Source organism: Delphinus delphis, chromosome 11 (assembly GCF_949987515.2).
Source record: "Delphinus delphis chromosome 11, mDelDel1.2, whole genome shotgun sequence".
NCBI lineage: Eukaryota > Metazoa > Chordata > Mammalia > Artiodactyla > Delphinidae > Delphinus > Delphinus delphis.
The window spans coordinates 94,469,849-94,491,400 of NC_082693.1; the positions used below are offsets into that span (position 1 = coordinate 94,469,849).

Here is a 21,552-nt window from a genome sequence, read left to right on the forward strand (position 1 = left end):
ATGAGGTATTGTTGTGTTAGAAAGACAACATAAACACAAGACTGTGTAGTATCCCATTTTTGTAAAACACTAGTGACTCAAAAAACCCTAAATGCAGGTATATGTGTATGTGATTATATGAGTATTGAGAAAAATAGGAAAGGATACATACTAAATTACAAATATGAGGGTGGTTCTAATGTGGGTAGAAGGAGGGAAGGGGAGTGAGGTCTCAAACAATGAAGAAATGGGGGAAAAGTGTTTAACTATTGAAAGAGTATGGTATGATTACATTTATACACAACTATAAGATGTGTATATGAAAATAGTTGGCTTTAAAAAAAATGTAATTCAAAGGAACAAATCAACATGATCTGGGCTAATCAAGAAAGCCTTTTGAATCAGAAGGGTCTAAAAACAAACATATATTGAGCTCCAAGTCTTGAGTGGAATTGCTTTGGAGGGAGAAGAAATTTTAGAAAGGGGACACACTGTAAGGAAGGTAACAGGTTGGACTTATGTAAGATATAGAAGGAATTAATTTCAGAATAATTGGGGGAATGATAAGAAAAAAGTTGGCCACGTCACCAAAGAACACATCTTGTGTGATTTCATTTATATGAAATCTGTACTATAGACAAACCCAGAGAGGCAGAAAATAGATTAGTCGTTGTCAAGGGCTGGATTGGATTTGGAGGAAACAGGGAGTAACTATTGATTGGCATGGGATTTCTTTTTGGAGTGATGAAATATTCTAAAATTGTTTAGGGTAATGGTTGCACAAATCTGTGAATACACCAAAAATCATTGAATTGTACACTTGTAAGTGGGCGAATTGTATGGTATGAAAATATCTCAGTAGAGCTGTTACCAAAAAAAGTTGGCCAGATAAGTTGAAGTCACCTGGTAGAGAACATTAAAATGTTACATTTAAATGTAAGTGTTAAAGTGGCTTAAGAGTATGAATTTGATCTGACAGATGATAAAGAACCATTGTAGGTTATGAGTATGGAGTGGACTGTCCATGGTTTCCCTTTTTTAACCTCTTTTTCTCTTTATTTGGGACTTTAATTATAAGAGTATATATACTCATTGAAACAGAATTCAAATAATGTAATAAATCATGTTAAATAGAAAATTTCAGTTTATGTCACTCTCCATAGGTTACCACTATAAAAATTCTGATTCTTTTCTAAATTCTTTTTTCTCTCTCCTTTGTTTTTTTTAAACATAATGAGAACATATTGTCCATCTTCTTATTTAACTTTCTTACACAGCAGTGTTTCATGGCTATCTTCCCATACTTGCATGTGGAGACTGGCTACCACAGGGAATAATAATAATTCCCCACGTCATAGAGTCATTGTAAAGATAAAATAAGTTGATACGTGTAAATAATTAGAATAGTACAGACACGTAGTAAGCGTTCAATAAGCATTAGATGTTGTTTTACTATTATTATTGTTAAGTGTAGGCTTAGGGATACAGCTTTTGTGAGTAATTGTTTTAGTAGTTCTTTTGTCTGGGAACCTAAAGTGAAAGCAGGCATAATTTCCATTTCAGAAGTGAAGCGTTCACCCAGTCATCACTGGGCTAGCAGCCAAGCAGTCTGTTAGGTACTAGTATTAAGAACTAACACATATTACAATAGCCAGGACATGGAAGCAACCTAATTGTCCATCAATAGATGAATGGATAAAGAAGATGTGGCACATATATACGATGGAATATTACTCAGCCATAAAAAGAAACGAAATTGAGTTATTTGCAGTGAGGTGGATGGACCTAGAGACTGTCATACAGAGTGAAGTAAGTCAGAAAGAGAAAAACAAATACCATATGCTAACACATATATATGGAATCTAAAAAAAAAAAAGGTTCTGAAGAACCTAGGGGCAGGACAGGAATAAAGACGCAGACGTAGAGAATGGACTTGAGGACACAGAGAGGGGGAAGGGTAAGCTGGGACCAAGTGAGAGAGTAGCATTGACATATATACACTACCAAATGTAAAATAGATAGCCAGTGGGAAGCAGCTGCATAGCTCAGGGAGATCAGCTCAGTGCTTTGTGTCCCCCTAGAGGGGTGGGATAGGGAGGGTGGGAGGGAGATGCAAGAGGGAGGGGATATGGGGATATATGTATACATATAGCTGATTCACTTTGTTACACAGCAGCAACTAACACAACATTGTAAAGCAATTATACTCCACTAAAGATGTTAAAAAAATAAATAAATAATAAATAAAAGGAGAAAAGACTAAAATAAAGAACTAACATAACACTTCATAGCAAAGTTTCTTTTTTTATATATATGTTTATTTATTTATTTATTTTTGGCTGCATCTGGTCTTAGTTGTAGCACACAGGATCTTCTTTGCAGCATGCAGGCTTCTCTCTAGTTGTGGTGCAAGGGCTTCTCTCTAGTGTGGCGTGCAGGCTCCAGAGCACATGGGCTCTGTAGTTGTGGTGCATGGGCTCAGTAGTTGCAGCTTGTGGGCTTAGTTGCCCCACGGCATGTGGGATCTTAGTTCCCCAACCAGGGATCAAACCCACATCCCCTGCATTGGAAGGCAGATTCTTAACCACTGGACCACCAGGGAGGTCCCACAGGCGTTCTTAATATGGGTTTTTTGCGTGCACTTACAGGAATGTGAGACTCTTGAAATTGTATGTCAAAAGTTTGTATTTGGGCTTCCCTGGTGGCACAGTGGTTAAGAATCCGCCTACCAATGCAGGGGCCACTGGTTCGAGCCCTGGTCCGGGAAGATCCTACTTGCTGCGGAGCAGCTAAGCCCGCGTATCACAACTACTGAAACCCACGCGCCTGGAGCCCGTGCTCCGCAACAAGAGAAGCCACCACAATAAGCCCATGCACCACAACGAAGAGTAGCCCCTGCTCGTCACAACTAGAGAAAAGCCCACATGCAGCAACGAAGACCCAACGCAGCCAAAAATAAAATAAAATAAATAAATTTTTAAAAAAATGTTTGTATGTGCCTACATGCCATTTAGTAAACAGAATACATCCATAGCTTTCAAAAGATTTTCTAGGATGTCTTCCAATCCTTAAGAACCACATGCTTTATCAAATTTGATTCTCATGACAGCCCCAAGAGGTGGATAATATTACTAGAGTTTCGAAGGATACGAAGATGGTTCTGACCATCAAAGAGGTTATGTATACCCAGCTCACTGTTAATACAAGGTAGAAAGTGAAAAGCCCTGTTAGAAAGATATTATTATGCTTTGGAAATTCAGAAGGAGAAATTTATTCTAACTCTTGAAATTGGGGAAAGCTTTTTGGCCTTCAACTCTAAAATTACTGTAGCCCATTTGACAATTATCAAATGCCTACTATATTCCAGTTGTTATTCTAGGCGCTGGGAATATAACGTTGAGCAAACAGACAAAACTCTGTGTCTTCGAGGAGCTTACATTCCTTTGGGGAAGTCTTACACAGAAAATGTGATCCTTCTTCTCACCTTGTATATTGAAACTTCAGGGCAACTTGGATTATTTGCCTAACAATGCCTTCCATATAATAATGTTTAGTAAATATTTGATTGGATGAGTGAAAGAATGAACCAAAGAGCTGGAAGAGATCTTAAGGGGTCATGATCCCATTTTTCAGGCAGGACCACATGTAATTATCTTTTCTTCCAAATTTTTGCAATGGAATCGAAATTTGAAACCTGGGTTATCTCCTTAATTTGCCGTGTGCTATGAGGAGATTGGGCATAAATTGAAGAAATGAACTTGGGTGTCTCCATCTAATATTAAACTCTCTTAAGTACTTTGGCACTATAGAAATGCAAAGCATCACTGTTTTTTGTCATTTCTAGGGGAGGTGACGCCAGGACTATCCCAGGTGGAATATGCACTTCGCAGACACAAACTAATATCTCTGATCCACAAGGAAGCACAAGGGCAGAGTGGTACAGACCACACAGTGGTACTGCTGTCCAACCCTACATACTATATGAGCAATGATATCCCCTATACTTTCCACCAAGACAACAATTTCCTGTACCTGTGTGGATTCCAAGAGCCTGATAGCATTCTGGTCCTTCAAAGCCTCCCCGGCAAGCAGTTACCAGCACACAAGGCCATACTTTTTGTGCCTCAGAGAGATCCCAGTCGAGAACTTTGGGATGGCCCCCGATCTGGTACTGATGGAGCAATAGCTCTAACTGGAGTGGATGAAGCCTATACGCTGGAAGAATTTCAACATCTTGTACCAAAACTGAAAGGTAACAAATGGGAGCAGAAGTCAAATCATAGGCCAGATTGGGACTAAGACCTTCCTTGCCTGTTTAGACAAAGTTCTTCATTTCCTAAAATAATCATCATAGCAGCATTGCCCTGGGCACCATGAAAAGAATATAAATCTTGGGCTTCCCTGGTGGCACAGTGGTTGAGAGTCCGCCTGCCAATGCAGGGGACACGGGTTCGTGCCCTGGTCTGGGAAGATCCCACGTGCCGTGGAGCGGCTGGGCCCGTGAGCCATGGTCGCTGAGCCTGTACGTCCGGAGCCTGTGCTCCACAATGGGAGAGGCCACAACAGTGAGAGGTCCGCGTACCGCCAAAAAAAAAAAGAATATAAATCTTTTCCACAAGACTTTAAAGATTTCATTTATTCATTTGCTAAATCTTCATTGGATTATTCATTCACAGAGACTTTTAACTGTTCTAGTTTGAAATCGCAGACAGAGAATTTTAAAGTGGAGGATGAGCATGGGCTGCTTTTCAAGATTACTGATTTTCAAGATTACTGATTTTCAAGATTACTGACCAGTCTATTGACCTTTGATTACTACTTATCATACTGCTTTTGCCAACTCTTCAAAAAACGGCAGTATTCTCAAAGAATGATTTATTCATCACCAGCATGAGAATCACCTGGTGATGCATTATAGAATTACAAATGCATAATAGATACTGGAAATGTAAAATCTGCAGCCCCCACTCCATACCTACTAAATCAGGATCTGCATTTTAACAAGATTCTCAGGTGGTTCGTGTACACGGTTGAATTCATGCCCCTTGAAATAGTCACTTTCTCTACGCTTATTCTGGTGAAATTATGATCACTCAGAATGTTTTGGGATTCCTTTTCTGGAACTTTTCAGAATGTACACTGCATTATAAACTATCCTTAGTGATTCTTACAAATCTACAACTCTAGTAAGCATTTTATTTTTTGAAGTGTCCAAAAGTCACTTAGATCCGAATTTGATAAATAAGATAGATGATCAAGTTGGAAAATACTTGATTTTAGACAAAATAATGTATGATCGTAAAATTTTAGTCATTTTCTTGTAAGGTTTATAAACATTTCTGAAGTCAGTCTCTAAAAGAGAATTTCAAAACTGTTTCCAGTGATCATAGATTGAAAGTTTAAAAACCTAAAAAGGTTGGTCTGTGATTTTATAAGCTGACAGCAGATGGTCATGGTTGTTCTACTTTTTAAAAATTACAGCAATTAAATTTCTATTGAAAATAAGATTAGAGTTCTACCTGTAATCTACATTTAAAATCACTTTTATTTTAAAGTGAAAATATTTAGGAGATTGTACCACTAATACATATCCGATCAAAATTTTTAGGATTTTTCCCTCTTCGGTCCCAAAGTCCATCGTATGAAACATACAAACAAACCTTCAGACTTAGATTGTCATGAATACTACTCATAGGTTTCTTTTTTATTATTACTATTTATTTATTTATTTATTTATTTTTGGCTGTGTTGGGTCTTTGTTGCTGCGCACGGGCTTTCTTTAGGTGCGTCGAGCGGGGGCTACTCTTCGTTGTGGTGCACGGGCTTCTCATTGTGGTGGCTTCTCTTGTTGCGGAGCACAGACTCTAGGCACGTGGGCTCCAGTAGTTGTGGCACGTGGGCTCAGTAGTTGTGGCTCACAGGCTCTAGAGCACAGGCTCAGTAGTTGTGGCGCACGGGCTTAGTTGCTTTGTGGCATGTGGGATCTTCCCGGACCAGGGCTCAAACCTGTGTCCCCTGCATTGGCAGGTGGATTCTTAACCACTGCGCCACCAGGGAAGCCCCTACTCAGGTTTCTGTCAGAAAAAAAAGAAAGGAACAAATAGAGACCTGATGTAAATGGAAAAGATTTTCATAATGAGCCTCATCTTATATCTCAGGCAAAAACTGACCATTTCCTTGGGTCTCTAAAGTGAGATGGTGAACTGTGGTTGTCTGTAATGAGAATACATGGCAGATGGAAAAGGAAGGATTTCCTGGGTAAGTGTGGATTAGCATGTATTATCAACTATGAGAGCTCCTTTCACCAATACTGAGATTGTTTGTAAGGGATGGAACACTTTTAACCATAAGGTGATGAGCTGAGTACTTTTTTCTGTCCTTTTGTGTTTAGTTATTTAATGATGCCTCTAGCGCAGTTGTGTGGAGAACAATTGTCATAATTGTTCTTTAACAGTTAATAAGTAATAAAATCAAAGCTTGCATAAAGCTTTAGTCTCATCTATCATCTTTATTAAAAACACTGAAGTTTGAGGACAGAAAAAGCTGTGTGTTCAGTCTCAGAATATCTTGCTGTTTTCAGGGAATGGCCTTTCCAATGATTTACGATCCAATCCTTCAATTACTTCAGTCCTGAGAGTTTGTGTTCAACCCTTTAGAGTTCTATACTACATATTTTATAGTTTTGACTCTTGTTCAAGTCATTATGACAGGTGGTATTTCTTGTTGCTGTTTTATTTTAAATCTGTTTTAAGCCGAGACACATACACTGTGGTATGACTGGATGAGGCCCCCTCACATTCAGCTCCACTGTGACTACATGCAGCAGTTGACAGAGGTCAAAGCCAGGAGCAAGAACAAGGTTCGGGCTGTGCAGCAGCTGGTACAGCATCTCAGGCTGATCAAATCTCCTGCAGAAATTGAACGAATGCAGATTGCTGGGAAACTGACATCACAGGTATGGCTCCTACTGAAAAAGTTCTTTCCAAATTAAAAAATCTCAGCTCTTAGGGTTCAGTGGGCACCTTGAGGTTGTGTACCCAATGTAGTAATCTCATGGCACATGGACATTTAGCTTCGCTTTGATGTTTACTGAATGTGCCTAGAGACTTGCTCAGAACCTTGCAAGGCATATCAAGTATCCCTCTTGTATCTTTTACCCATGATCTTAGTTGTTTCTCCTTGCAACAACATAAATTAATTCATTTTATTTCCTTTCCTTACCATATCTACAATAATAGCAGCAGTTAGAGTTTGTTAAAGAAGATTCGTAGGACCTAAAATGACAGTGCTTACAAAACTGCAGTTTATTACAGGAGAAGGGTACAGTATAGCAACAGCATTAATGTAAGTATACCTGTCACACCCAATGGCTGTCTCACAGCCAGGTCCAGAGAAGCTGGGTGCAGACTTCTGTTGTCCTCCCTTAGGACCGGGCAAGGTGCATTTTCTCTGGCTCAGGAACCACAGATGCATGTATAGAACACCTGGGAACCAGGGAGCCCCAGATAGAATCTCAGCTAGGGATTTTTGGGTTTTGGTCTCATTGGCGTATTCCTGCTAGGTAACAGAGCTCTCACAGAGACCAAGTATAAACCTATAATCTCACTGTTATCAATACTGACAGGCTGATACAAACTGTACTGACCTGAAATTTCTTGCAATACTTTGTTTTTATTGTGGTGAAATAAATAAATAAATAAATAAATATATAAAATAAAATTTACCATTTAGCCATTTTAAGTGTACAGTTTGGTGTCATTAAATACTTTCACATTGCTGTACAATCACCATGACTGTACATCTCAAGAACTTTTTCGTGATTTCATGCTGAAACTCTGTGCCCAATAGGGAGTAACTTCTCATTCCCCCTTCTTGTAGCCCCTAGTTACCACTGTTCTACTTTCTGTCTCTATGAATTTGACTACTCTAGGCAACTCATATAAGTGTAGTCATACAATATTTGTCCTTTTGTTTCTAACTTATGATGAAGACATCATAATGTCTTCAGGATTCATCCATGTTGTAGCATATATTAGAATTTCCTTCCTTTTTAAGACTAAATAATATTCCATTGTATGTATATACAGTGTTTTGTTGTCCATTCATCCATTGATGGTCATTTGGGCTGTTTGCATCTTTAGGCTGTTGTGAATAATTCTGCTGTGAACGTTGCAGTAAAAATATCTGGTTAAGACCTGACTTTCATTTATTTGGAATATATACCCAGAAGTGGAATTGCTGGGTCAAATGTCAATTCTTCGTTTAATTTTTTGAGGAACCACCATACTGTGTTTAGCAATTCATAAGTGTTCTAATTTCTCCATATCTATGACATTCTGGGTTTTTTTTTTTTTTTAATAATAGCAATCCTAATGGGTATGAAGGGGTATCTGTGTTTTTTTAATACAATTTTTAAAGGTTATACTCCATTTACAGTTATTACAAAATATTGGCTATATTCCCCATGTTGTACAATACATCCTTGTAGCCTGTCTTACACCCAGTAGTTTGTACCCCCTACTTCCCGATCCCTATATTGCCCCCTTCCCTCCCCCTCCCCCCAGTAACCACTAGTTTGTTCTCTGTATCTATGAATCTGCTTCTTTTTTGTTATATTCACTAATTTGTTGTATTTATTAGATTCCACATATAAGTGATATCATACAGTATTTGTCTTTGACTTATTTCAGTTAGCATAATTAATGCCTTCCAAGTCCATCCATGTTGCTGCAAATGGCAGAATTATTTCTTTTTTATGGCTGAGTTGATTGTGGTTTTGATTTGCATTTCCCTAATGGTTAGTGATAATGAGCATCTTTTCATTTGCTTATTGCCCTCACAACACTTTTAATCAGTATGTTTCATGCCATGCCTTGACCAAAGTAGTGCCATGCAGAAATTTAGCAAAACAGCTCAAGCTAATTCTAGGAATTAACAGTTCACACCCCCCGACCCATTGTCAAGGCTTTTTCTAATAAAATAAATCCTTAGTTTGATAACAGTTACTTGCCTTACAATGTCATACAATGAGATAGACAGAGTGTCCATGCTGAATCCATTTACAATATCTACAAAATATGGGGTTGGTATAGATTTAAACAGACAGCTGAACCTTCCACTTGTACTTTCTCATGTTTTTGTACTAACCGTACAATTCTTTTGCTTCTCAGATCTATAGCTCTCTGTTCTTTTTGGCATATATTGTCTGAATTATTAAGAATCATAATCTTTCATTAATCAGCTGTAAGTATTCATCAGACCAGTTCTGCTGCATAGGGAATAAGATCCTGAGAAGGCTTTAACTCAGTCTCCCATTATATTAGATCACTATTAGTATCTACAGCGTTAATTTTACTTATGACTCTATATTATACCTTATAACAATACCGCTGTAGTTACAGTATAAATCAGACAAAATAATGGTGTTATCAATTTTTCCCTCCCAACCCAATCTACCTTTTCCCATATACCATGTATTATTCCTCATAGGAGTATAAATCAGAGACCATATCTGTTTTTTCAGGATTCAGAACATCTCGAGTACATAGCCAGATTTCTTCTCTCAGGTTACATGGTTTGACAGATACTGGTCCCCGGTGAGAAGAGTCCTGCAACAGAACCCATTTATCTACCACAGGAAGCACTATAATATTTAAAGTTTGTCCAGTATTCACAAACTACACTATAGGGAAAGAATGGTTAGCCCTCATTTGGGGTGCTGAAGCTGGTAAAGAGCACCTCGACAGGTTGCATCCTCTAGTTAATATCTTCCATAGACTACAGGGCCCATACGTCTCCCACAAATGCATACCCTGGATTTCTGCTATGGGAATTCCTGGCCATAGGGCTTGGGATGCCTTGGACTCCATTTGAATTAAGGAATCTATTAACCTAGCTTATATTAACACGTAAGCTTGTTCCCTTCTCACTGCTGGGTTGATCTGGGCATGTTGTCTTAGTGTATGCTGTAATTAAAAGATTCGTTTTGTGAGCACTGTGTTATTACTTCAAGTATCTTGCCACTTTTGTCTTTACTCCTGGAATAGGATGCCTTCAAGGCACCCTATTCATGTTAGTAGGTCTTTTTCATTTGTAGGTCTTTCCTCATTGAAAGCAAATCTGCCTGGCCAGTTACTCATAGCCCAGCTGCTAATTCCTCTAAGGCTCTCATTTCGAGTGGGCCAACACCAGACATGTTGCCATTGAGTACTAACTGCTTTAGTACAATTAGGAAATAAATTTGGTACCCCCAAAATGGTAATTCCTCCAGGCCTAGATCGTATGAGTTGACTTTGGTCTACTCTTAAACAGACTTTGGTTTGAGTTTTCCATAGCGCTTCCCATAACCAACAACAACAAATTCCAAAATTCTCAGGAATGTAGGCCCACTAAGTTTTAACTTTTTCTTTATCAGTGATCCAAGTGTCCCAAATGTCCCTCCTCCTCTTCATGCCTATTCACCCACAAGAAAAGGGCAAATAGCTATTTTTACACATAATGTTATTATGACAGATGGGACATGTAGTAGATGCCATTCTACTATCACATTGTGGTACCTTTTTTAAACCATCATCACAATTAATGGCTACATAATGTCCATTTAGATTATTATTAATCAGTGTTTTTCAGGTTCAGCCTGTTAAATATGCCCACAGGTTTCTTCCCAACACAGGTCCTCTATAATAGATCCATCCTATGAAATGAGAATCAAAAAAACTAGCTACATTTGTATTGTTTCACGTAGTCAGACACAGAGCTCCCATCTCTTCATCCATTTTGAGGACACATATCACTCTGGGAAGTGTGTTTGTTAGGTTGGCTATTGTCTAGCTCTCTTTTTGGCTCTTCAGAAGAGGAAGAGATTTCATCAGAGCCCTTCACCCAAGAGCTTCTGAGTTAAGGCTGAGAGAAATATTAGTCTCTTGCTTTAAGCATCTCTTGAGGCACCAAAATTGTTAGATTTTCCCTTTTGTGGCACTCATTTATTGGCTCCCTTTCCCTCAGCAACAACCTTGCCTTTCCATTCATCATTAATTTTAACTCATACCTTTCCCCGCTAAAGTATAATTTTCTGGTCCAGCCACTGAGCTAGTCCATTCCCAATTACAAGGGGACAGACTGGATAAATACAGAAAAATGGAACTGTACTGTTCCAAGAAGGAGAATTCTTATTAACAATTTGAGCTTCGGTAGGGGCCAGTGATCTATGTCATTGTCCAGTGCATCTGCCTGGCCTGAGTTCCTCCATGTCCATGCATTTCATGGACCTTTGTTGACATTTCAGCAGATCAAATTAGGCCATCAACTAGTTGATTCCAGTCACCTTCAAACCCTGGCGTAGGGTTTCTTTGGTGAGCATCAACATGGCCTACTTCGTTTTACCCTCAGAGTTTCCGTAGAGATTTATATAGAGTGGTGGCCCACATATGGGAATCTTATTCAGTTATTTATGGCCGATTGTTAGACCAATTTCAAGTGCATTGGCGTCAGTATTTACCCAAATAGTGAGGCTTTTATTTGTGTCCATTTCTTCTATCATGGCTAGGAATACAACATGTAATTCAACTCAGTGGACCAGCTTGTTCTTTGATAAGGATGTTACCTTCTGCTGGACTCAATATCTGCTTTCCATACAGAATTGCCTTTAGTTCTGAACTACCATCTGTGAACCAGACCAATTGCCTGGCATCCTTGGGCAGTTGGTCAAAAGGAAGGATCTGAGGAAAAAAGGCTCATAAAGATGATGAGTCTGTCCCATGGATCCCCTGGTAACATACTCCATATAGTGCATTTCCATTTTATGATGGAATTCCTTTGGGCATTGCCCTTCTTGTTGGAATGCTTTCTGGCATGAAATAATACTGTAAATGTATATTGGAAACCATTCTACATGAATGCAAGTTGTAGGTTCTCACTGGTGATTGATAATGAGGAAAATGCATTAACCAGATCAATACAGGATACCAGTCTCCTTTAGCTTGTTGTATCAGTTGAATAGTGTGGAGTGTATTGGGGACAGCTGAGTCTGTGTCTACTGTTAGCACTCTGTCATTAGCCTTCCTTATTGGCCACTGGGCTAGTACAGTGAATTTATGGACACTAATATACCTGCATATGACATTTCTTTATTCAGGGCAGTACTGCCTTCCAGGTATCCAATAATGTTTCCAGTTTTCTAGTTGAGTTGGCTTAGGTTAATTCTAATGGCTCCCGTGTTGCATGTCCAGTGAGTACTGGATGAAGGGAAGACCCAAGTTATTCTTTTCTTCATATTACCCAGTAGGGGGAGGATTTTCCATTCAAACATTATATCCATATCAGTTATACATTCAGGTAAGGGAGATACCACAGTATATGCTGTTTTATCATATATTTCAACTTTTAACCAGACCTTAATTGTTTTTTAAGTCTTTATTGAATTTGTTACAGTATCACTTCTGTTTTATATTTTGGTTTTTTGGCCACGAGGCATGTGGGATCTTAGTTCCCCGACCAGGGGTCGAACCCACATCCCCTGCATTGGAAGGCGAAGTCTTAACCACTGGACTGCCAGGGAAGTCCCCAGACCTTAATTTTTATTCCTTTCACAGTAGCATCCCCTTATCCCCCTGAATTAATTCTGTCATCCCTAAGGGACTTATTTTCAGCCCTAAGCAGTACTGCACACTGTGCTCCTGTATCCAGTAGACCTAAAAGAATTTCTTCTTGACCTCCAGTCATTGACTTACACATTTGTAAAAGGTCTTGGGTCCCCTGCCAGGAACTGGGTCAAGAGACCTTGGCCTTCATATCTATCTTCTTCTTCCATTACCGCCTTAATATTGAAATCCAGTATTTTGGTATCTGACGATAGTGGCTCATTGGAATCTTTCTCTTTCTAAAATTCCTCTAAATCAGATTAATTGAGTGTATCTGCCTTGAGATTTTTATATCCTGAGGAGTTTGAGGACAAGCAGTTGCAGGTTCTCCACCTTACTGTAAAATTATCATTGTTTGGCACTCTGTCATTTTCCTCCTTTTCATAACATTTTTAATTAGCCATATAAAAAATGAATTGTTGCTCCCTTATTTTCTTTGCATTTGCTACTTTTTATTGTAAAATACACACTACCATTATAACCATTTTAAGTGTACAATTCAGTGGTATTAAGTATATTCACATTGTTTTGCAACCATTACCATTATCTATTTCCAGAACTCTTTAATCATCCCAAACAGAAACTCTGTAACCTTTAAACAATAACTCCCAATTTCCCCTCTCCCAACCCCAATAACCTCTAATCTACTATGAATTTGCCTATTCTAAGTAAGAATAGGCAAATATTCTTCTTGTATAAGTAGAATCATGTAATATTTCCCCTTTTCTGTCTGACTTGTTTAATTTAGCAGAATGTCTTCAAGATTTATCTGTGTCATATATATATATATATATATGTATCAGAACTTCATTTCTTTCTGTGACTGAATAATATTCCATTGTATGTATAGCCTGTATCTGTATTTTATTTATCCATTTATCTGTTTATGAATACTTGGGTTGTTTCTACCTTTTGCCCATTGTGAATAGTGCTGCTATGAGCATTGATGTATAAGTATCTGTTTGAGTCCTTGCATTAAATTCTCTTGGATATATGCATCAGAGTGGGATTGCTGGATCATATGATAATTCTATGTTTAACTTTTTGAGGAACCATGTGGCTTCACCATTTTACACTTCTGCCAACAATATACAAGGGTTCCAATTTCTCTACATCCTCACCAACACTTGTTTTTAGGTTTTGGGGGGTTTTGTTTGTTTGTTTTGATAATAGCCATCCTAATGGATGTGAAATGTTACCTCATTTTGGTTTTGATTTGCATTTTCCTACTCACTCATGGTATTGGACATCTTTTTGTGTGCTTATTGGATTTTAGTATATCTTCTTTGGAGAGATGTCTGTTCAGTTCTTTTGCCCTTTTTTTAATTGGGCTGTTTGTCTTTTTGTTTTTGAGTTGTAAGGGTTCTTTACGTAGTATTCTGAATACTATGTAAAGTATCAGATATATGGCTTGCAAATATCTTCTCCCAGTCTGTAGGTTGTCTTTTCACTCTCTTGACAATGCCTTTTGACACACAACAGTTTCTAATTTTTTAAAAAAATTTATTTATTTTTGGCTGTGTTGGGTGTTCGTTTCTGTGTGAGGACTTTCTCCAGTTGTGGCAAGCGGGGGCCACTCTTCATCGCGGTGCACTGGCCTCTCACTATCGTGGCCTCTCTTGTTGCGGAGCACAGGCTCCAGACGCACAGGCTCAGTAGTTGTGGCTCATGGACCTAGTTGCTCCGTGGCATGTAGGATCTTCCCAGACCAGGTCTCAAACCCGTGTCCCCTGCATTAGCAGGCAAATTCTCAACCACTGCGCCACCAGAGAAGCCCCAGTTTTTAATTTTGATCAAGTCCAATTTATCTAGTTTTCTTTTTTTGCTTATTTTGTTGTCATATCTAAAAATCCATTGCCAAATTCAAAGCTATAAAGATTCAGCCCTATATTTTCTTTTAAGAGTTTTCTTTAGTTTTAGCTCGTAAGGTTAGTTCTTTCATCCATTGTGAGTTAATTTTTGTATGTGTTTCTTAGCAGAAACATAGGGGTGAATCTTCATGACCTTGGATTTAGTAGTGGAGTCCTAGATATGACACCAAAAGCACTAGCAACAACAACAAAATAGATAAATTGGGCTTCATCAAAATTAAAAACTTAAAAAAAAATTAAAACCTTTTGTGCATCAAAGAATATTATCAGGAGAATGAAAAGGCAACTTTGGAATGGGAGAAAATATTTGCAAATCCTATATCCGATAAAGATCTAGTATCCAGAATATGTAAAGAACTCGTAACAACTCAACAAGAAAAAAGATAAGGGTTCAACTTCATCCCCTTGGTGTCCTCTTTCTTACTGATTTTATTTCTCTTGTAAAGTCCTAAACTCCGTATTATCTTTTTTTATCCATATGAGGAAGTTGAGATAAAAAAATCTGAAACTACCTGTTTATATCCTCCTGAGATCCAACAGCAAAGTCATATATGAAGCCCCTGCTGGTGAGCATCCTTTATCACAGTGTCTGTTATAAATTTAGTAAGGGGCATTCCATAAGGGTGCTCATTTCCTTCATCATACAGCCAGTGCAATACTGCCTACATCTACAGCATTTCTGCAGCTTCAGTAGGCACCAACCATTTATAAGACAAGGGAGAAGCAGGGCAATTGCCTATGTCTGGATATGTATGGTGGACCCCTCCCTTAATGCATTCTGGTAAACCAGGGGTTTCTCTGAAGCTACAGTGAGCCCTAATTCCCCTCCACTCAACAGTGTTTAAAGCCAGAGACACTGCTCCTTGATCTAAAATTCTTAGGAACCATTTTTAGTTCATCAGGGTGTTGCATGTAAATCTGAAAAATGGCTCATTTCTTTCACCGAATAACCCCTTTCGAGATTTTTTTTTGTCCCCTATCAAACAGTTTGCCCTACCTGAATTATCTTAGTTGTAGTGTGTATCACAAGCTTAGCTGGTTCATCAAAAATTACAGTGGCCCAGGTTCCTTTGGTTAGAGCTTTACCTGCTGCTCAAAGTGGGTGAAACTCATCTGAAGAGGATTCTGAACTTTCTCAGATCAATGCTGAAAGCCGCAACCATATCACTGAGTTTTTAACAAGACCACTATCGGTTTGCAATTCCTTTCTAGTCCATTATGCTAGCTGCTAAAGTTCAGGTTCTGTTATTTTCAGATTCCACTGATTTCAAAGCCAGTACTACTTTAAACCAGTGGTGGCTTGGCAATCATCCAAGCTCATAATTTTCTTTTTTTTCACCCTTTTTATCAGAATCATTCTTTTTCTTTCAAAATAATACCTTTACCATATATTAAGAATAATTCAGATATGCTGGAACAACTGGATATCTACATGCAAAATAATGATCTTGGACCCCTACCTCATACCATATATAAAAATTAACTCAAAATAAATCAAAGACCTAACCTTAAAAGCTAAAACTATATAAAACTTAACAGAGGGTGGCACAGTGGTTGAGAGTACGCCTGTCGATGCAGGGGACGCGGGTTCGTGCCCCGGTCCGGGAAGATCCCACATGCCGCGGAGCGGCTAGACCCGTGAGCCATGGCTGCTGAGCCTGTGCTCCGCAACGGGAGAGGCCACAACAGTGAGGGGCCCGCGTACCACAAAAAAAAAAAAAAAAAAAAATTAACAGAAACATAGGGTGAATCTTTATGACCTTGAATTTGGCAATGGATTTTTAGATATGAAATGAAAATAAGCAACAAAAGAAAAACAGATAAAGTGGACTTGATCAAAATTAAAAACTGTTGTGTGTCAGAGGGCATTATCAAGAGAATAAAAAGACAACCTACAGAGTGGGAGAAAATATTTTCAAGCCATAAATCTGATAATGGTCTGTATTCAGAATACTATGTAAAGAACTCTTGCAACTGAAAAACAAAAACACAAACAGCCCAATTACAAAATGGGCAAAAGAGTTGAATAGACATCTCTCCAAAGAAGATATACAATGAAAAGATGCTTAATATCAGTAGCCACTTAGGAAATGCAAATCCAAATCTAAATGAGATACCACTTCACACCCAATAAGACAGCTTATTAAAAACTAAATGCACAAACAAAATAACAAATGTAGGCGAGGATGTGGAAAAATTGGAACCTTTGCACATTACCAGTGGGAATGTTCAGTCACTGTGGAAAATACATGGGGGTTCCTGAAAAAATTAAACAATTATCGTATGATCTGACAGTTCTTCTCTTAGGGATATACCCAAAAGAATTAAAAACAGGTACTCAAACAAATACTTGTACACAAATGTTCATTGAGACACTATTCAGGATAGCCAAAAGGTGCAGACAACTCACATGTCCGTCAGTGGATGAATGGAATAACAAAATGTAGTATATATATCAATACATACAGTGGTATACTATTCAGCCATAAAAAGAAATGACATACCTTCCACAGCATTGATGAACCTTGAAACCATTATCCTAAGTGAAGCAAGCCAGACACAAAAGATCACATATTGTATGATTCCATTTATATGAAATATCCAGAATATGTAAATCCATAGAGACTAAAAGCAGATTGATACTTGCCAGGAGCTAGGGTGAGGGGGATATGGAAAGTAACTGTGTACTGGGTACGGCATTTTCTTTTGGGGTGATGACAATGTTTTTGAACTAGGTAAAGGTGACGGCTACACAACGTTGTGAATATAGTAAATGCCACTGAATTGTTCACTTTTATTGGTTAATTTTATGTAATGTGAATTTCATCTCAGGTTTAAAAAATGAATGAATGAATTAGATGCCAACTGTACTAACCATGGCAGTTAAACAGGTCAGTTGTTAAAGAAGACTCAGTGACAGTGCTTACAAGTCTACAGTTAGTACAGAAGAAGGGTAGAGTATAGCAACAGCATTAATGTAAGAATACCTGTCACACCCAATGGCTGTCTCACAGCCAGGTCCAGAGAAGCTGGGTGCAGACTTCTGTTGTCCTCCCTTAGGACCGGGCATGGTACATTTTCTCTGGCTCAGGAACCACAGATGCATGCACAGAACACCTTGGAACCAGGGAGCCCCAGATGGAATCTCAGCTAGGGATTTTTGGGTTTTGGTCACATTAGCATATTCCTGCTATGAAGCAGCATAGCCCTTCAGAGGTCCCAGGGAGACCAAGTACAAACCATTAATCTCACTGTTATCAGTACTGACAAGCTGATAACAAAGTGCTTGGAAACTCTTCTCAACGCTGTTAACCAGCATATTTCAGACTTTGACCAGGATCAGTGCCGAGTGGGAACTTTAGCAAAACAGCTCAGGCTAATTCCAGACCTGCTGGAATTAACCTCACAGCAGAACAGCACACAGATATTTGAAGGCTGCTTTCCTGTGTTCTACCTTAGTCTTTCCAAAGTGAAGACTTGTTTTCCTTAACTATTCCTCATTTGTTATATTTTCCCTTATTTTGGTAACCCTCCTCTGTGCTGTAGTTTGTCAGTGTCCTTCAAGTACAGTGTCCAGTGCTCTTGCCACAACCAGACCAGCAAAGACTACTTATAGCTAATTATAAATGTGATAAGCGTTATGTCTTTGTCTTCCTGCAATCACTGATTTTTAAAATAAGGAAGAAGAACTAAGACTAGATCTGTTGGGATAATGTTAAGGGCTCCAGAGGAATTGATATCAGTCCAATGATCAGATGTCTTTGAATAAGGTGTAAAATCAGTTTTAAATCTACCTAGGAGTATTCTGACCCACACTTCTGTCACTTGTCCTCACATAGTTATCCTGAGAGACTATTTTAAGTATTGTCCTACAATTTAGAAGTATTAAGTCTGTGGTATTCCCTTTATCTACCAATTCAGTAATGACAACAGACAGGGAGATGGAATTTGGCCTTATTTTTCTTTCTTTCTTTCTTTTTTTTTTAAGAAATCCAAAAAGGATTTTTTAAATTTTATTTATTTATTTATTTAATTTTTGGCTCATTGGGTCTTCGTTGCTGCCTGCGGGCTTTCTCTAGTTGTGGCGAGCAGGGGCTACTCTTCATTGCGGCGCGCAGGCTTCTCATTGCGGTGGCTTCTCTTGTTGCGGAGCACGGGCTCTAGGCGCATGGACTTCAGTAGTTGTGGCTCGTGGGCTCTAGAGCGCAGGCTCAGTAGTCATGGTGCATGGGCTTAGATGCTCCATGGCATGTGGGATCTTCCCGGACCAGGGATCGAACCCGTGTCCCCTGCATTGGCAGGCGGATTCTTAACCACTGTGCCACCAGGGAAGTCCTGGACTTATTTTTCTTAATAAACAATTTCTAGCTGTCAGTGATTTTTATTCCCTCAGTATTCCCAATTCTAATCTAGAATGTTTCTGTAAGATTTTTGGATATTTGGACAAAATAGTTTCCTTAAGAAAAGTCATGGTAAGAAAAGCAAAAACAAAAACCCCCAAACAACAAAAAAGAATAGTTATGCTATATTTCTGTGGCTTAGCCCAAACAAAAATTTCCCTTCTTTTGGGGGGCAAGCCAAATATAATTTGTGCCTATGTGATACTAATCAGTTGGACTGTGTGGCACTCTGATTTGGTTTAAAATAAGTAAAGGACCTTGCCATTAGAGTTAAGTAATGTTTACAGACAGAGAATTGCTAGAATATTTGGGCAGAAGGAAAAGTGGGGTAGGAATCAGACTTTCTCCAGGTCTAATCTCTCCTGTGGCTGAACACATATCCTGCCTCCTGGACATCTCTCCCTGAATTTCCTGTAAGTATCTAAACTTGTGCTCTCCCTCCACCAAACCTGACTCTCCTCCTGTATTCTTTCTCATGGTTAATAATATCAATGTTTACCCAACAACCATAGATAGAAATATGGAAATTATCCAGATAATTGCTTCTCCCCAACCCTTATATCTAATTAACTAGTCCACAAGTGCCCTCCTAGGGAGGCAGAATAGTGTAGTAGAGAACAGACCTGGGTTTAAATACCAAGCTGTGTTATTTTGACCTATGCCTAGCACAGTGGGACACCTACTATCCCTTTGCTGTCTATTTGCTTCCATTATTGCCTGAGTATAACTCTACCATGGCAGAGTGAACTTTATAAATCTGATGTCCCTCTCCTACTTAAACAACTGGGTGGCTCCTTGTTGTTTTCAGGATTACATTTCAACATGCTCATGCAAGGCCTTTCATGGTGTGGCCCCTCCTACCTACCCTTCCAGCTTCATCTCTTCTTGTTCCTCCATATGTGCTTGACATATGTGCTGACATATGTGTTCCAGCATATGTGCCGGCCATCCTGAACTCTGAGATGGGCCACAGTCCTGTGTCATCCCTCTGCCCTGAGTGCCCTTCCCCTCCTTTCCAAATGGCACAGTTTCCTTATTCTAACCTCATCCATATGGGGACACACACACAAAACCTTTATGAAATCATTCGTGAAATGCTTCTTCTCTCCACTCTCCCTTCTCCATAAACTATACAGTATCCATTCATGATGTACTCTGATTATGAGATGCACAGGGTGAAATGCAAAGAAAACCCATTTTACATTTTTAAAGAGTCAGAACACAAACATTTAAATAGCACCTAGTGGGACTTCCCTGGTGGCGCAGTGGTTAGGAATCCGCCTGCCACCGCAGGGGACATGGGTTTGATCCCTGGTCTGGGAAGATCCCACATGCCACGGAGCAACTAAGCCCATGCGCCACAACTACTGAGCCTGTGCTCTAAAGCCCATGAGCCACAACTACTGAGCCCACACGCTGCAACTACTGCAGCCTGCACACCTAGAGCCCGTACTCCACAACAAGAGAAGCCACCGCAATGAGAAGCCCGCACACCACAATGAAGCGTAACCCCCGCTCGCCGCAACTAGAGAAAGCCCGCGCGCGGCAACAAAGACCCAGCGCAACCAGAAAATAAATAAAATTTTAAAAAATAGTAAATACATAAATAAAACAAAGTTAAAAAAAAAATAAATAGCACCTAGTGAGGTAAGAGAGTTAAGTGTTAGTTGGGAGTGTGGGCTACATTGTGACAAGACAACCTAATAAGTGGCAGTCTTAAGGTTTGCCCCTTGGTCTTTACAGAAAAGGTATCACACACATAGTGAGGATAGGTGGCATGAAGCACGTACCATATATACCTGGAATCATCTGTGAAGAAATGGATTCGTAGGAAGCACATTGATTACAAAAAGAAGTAAAGCAAAATCAGGCATTTGACCACCTATGAAGCAAAAGGAAGTTTTCTATCTTGTTTAGTCTGCATAGCATTGTAAAAGGACCATGACTTCAAAAATTCTCTGTACTATTCATTAACAGTTTGGAAGGAAATAAACAAAAAGACAAATCCCTCTTTTAAGTTTATAAGCCTCAAGACTTCCCTGGTGGGTCCAGTGGGTGAGACTCCGTGTTCCCACTGCAGGGGGCCCAGGTTGGATCCCTGGTCGGGGAACTAGATCCTGCATGCATGCCTCAACAAAGATCCCATGTGCCGCAACTAAGACCTGGCGCAGCCAAAATAAATAAATAAAATAATAAATATTTTTCTAAAAAGTGTATGCGCCTCAGTAGAGCTACCACACTTTTCCTTTTTTCTGTCGTGTTTTTTAATTTTCTTTCCTTTTGGCCGCGCCTCATGACTTGCGGGATGGGATCTTAGTTCCCCTGTCTCCAACCAGGGATTGAACCCGTGCCCCCTGCAGTGGAAACTCGAGTCCTAGCCACTGGACCACCTAATTAGTCCCTAACTAATTTTAATTGCTAATTCATTCAGCAGATATTTATTTTAAGTACCTCCTGTGGTGGCAGGCACTGCTTTAGGTTCTAAGGATACAGTGGTGAGCAAAACAGACTGTCCCTGTGTCCCTATCCTCAGTCCACATACATTACTGAGGAGAGACAGTAAACAAATATTTGATATATAGTCAGCTGGAATTAAATACTGTGAGGAAAAATGAAGCAATGGAGGGGGATAAAGTGTGATGGAAAATGCTAATTTAGATATAG

The 21,552-nt window shown here is 39.2% G+C and overlaps 1 protein-coding gene across 4 annotated transcripts in view; it reads left to right on the top strand.

Annotated features, from left to right (window-relative positions):
* XPNPEP3 (X-prolyl aminopeptidase 3) overlaps window positions 1-21,552 on the top strand; it is a 62,383-nt gene that overhangs the window by 15,152 nt on the left and 25,679 nt on the right. For all 4 annotated transcript variants that reach the window (XM_060025722.1, XM_060025721.1, XM_069541213.1 and 1 more), the window contains exons 3-4: window positions 3,824-4,231; window positions 6,732-6,934. In XM_060025722.1, the coding sequence (XP_059881705.1) occupies window positions 3,824-4,231; window positions 6,732-6,934 (611 nt within the window). The remainder of the gene's footprint in view (window positions 1-3,823; window positions 4,232-6,731; window positions 6,935-21,552) is intronic.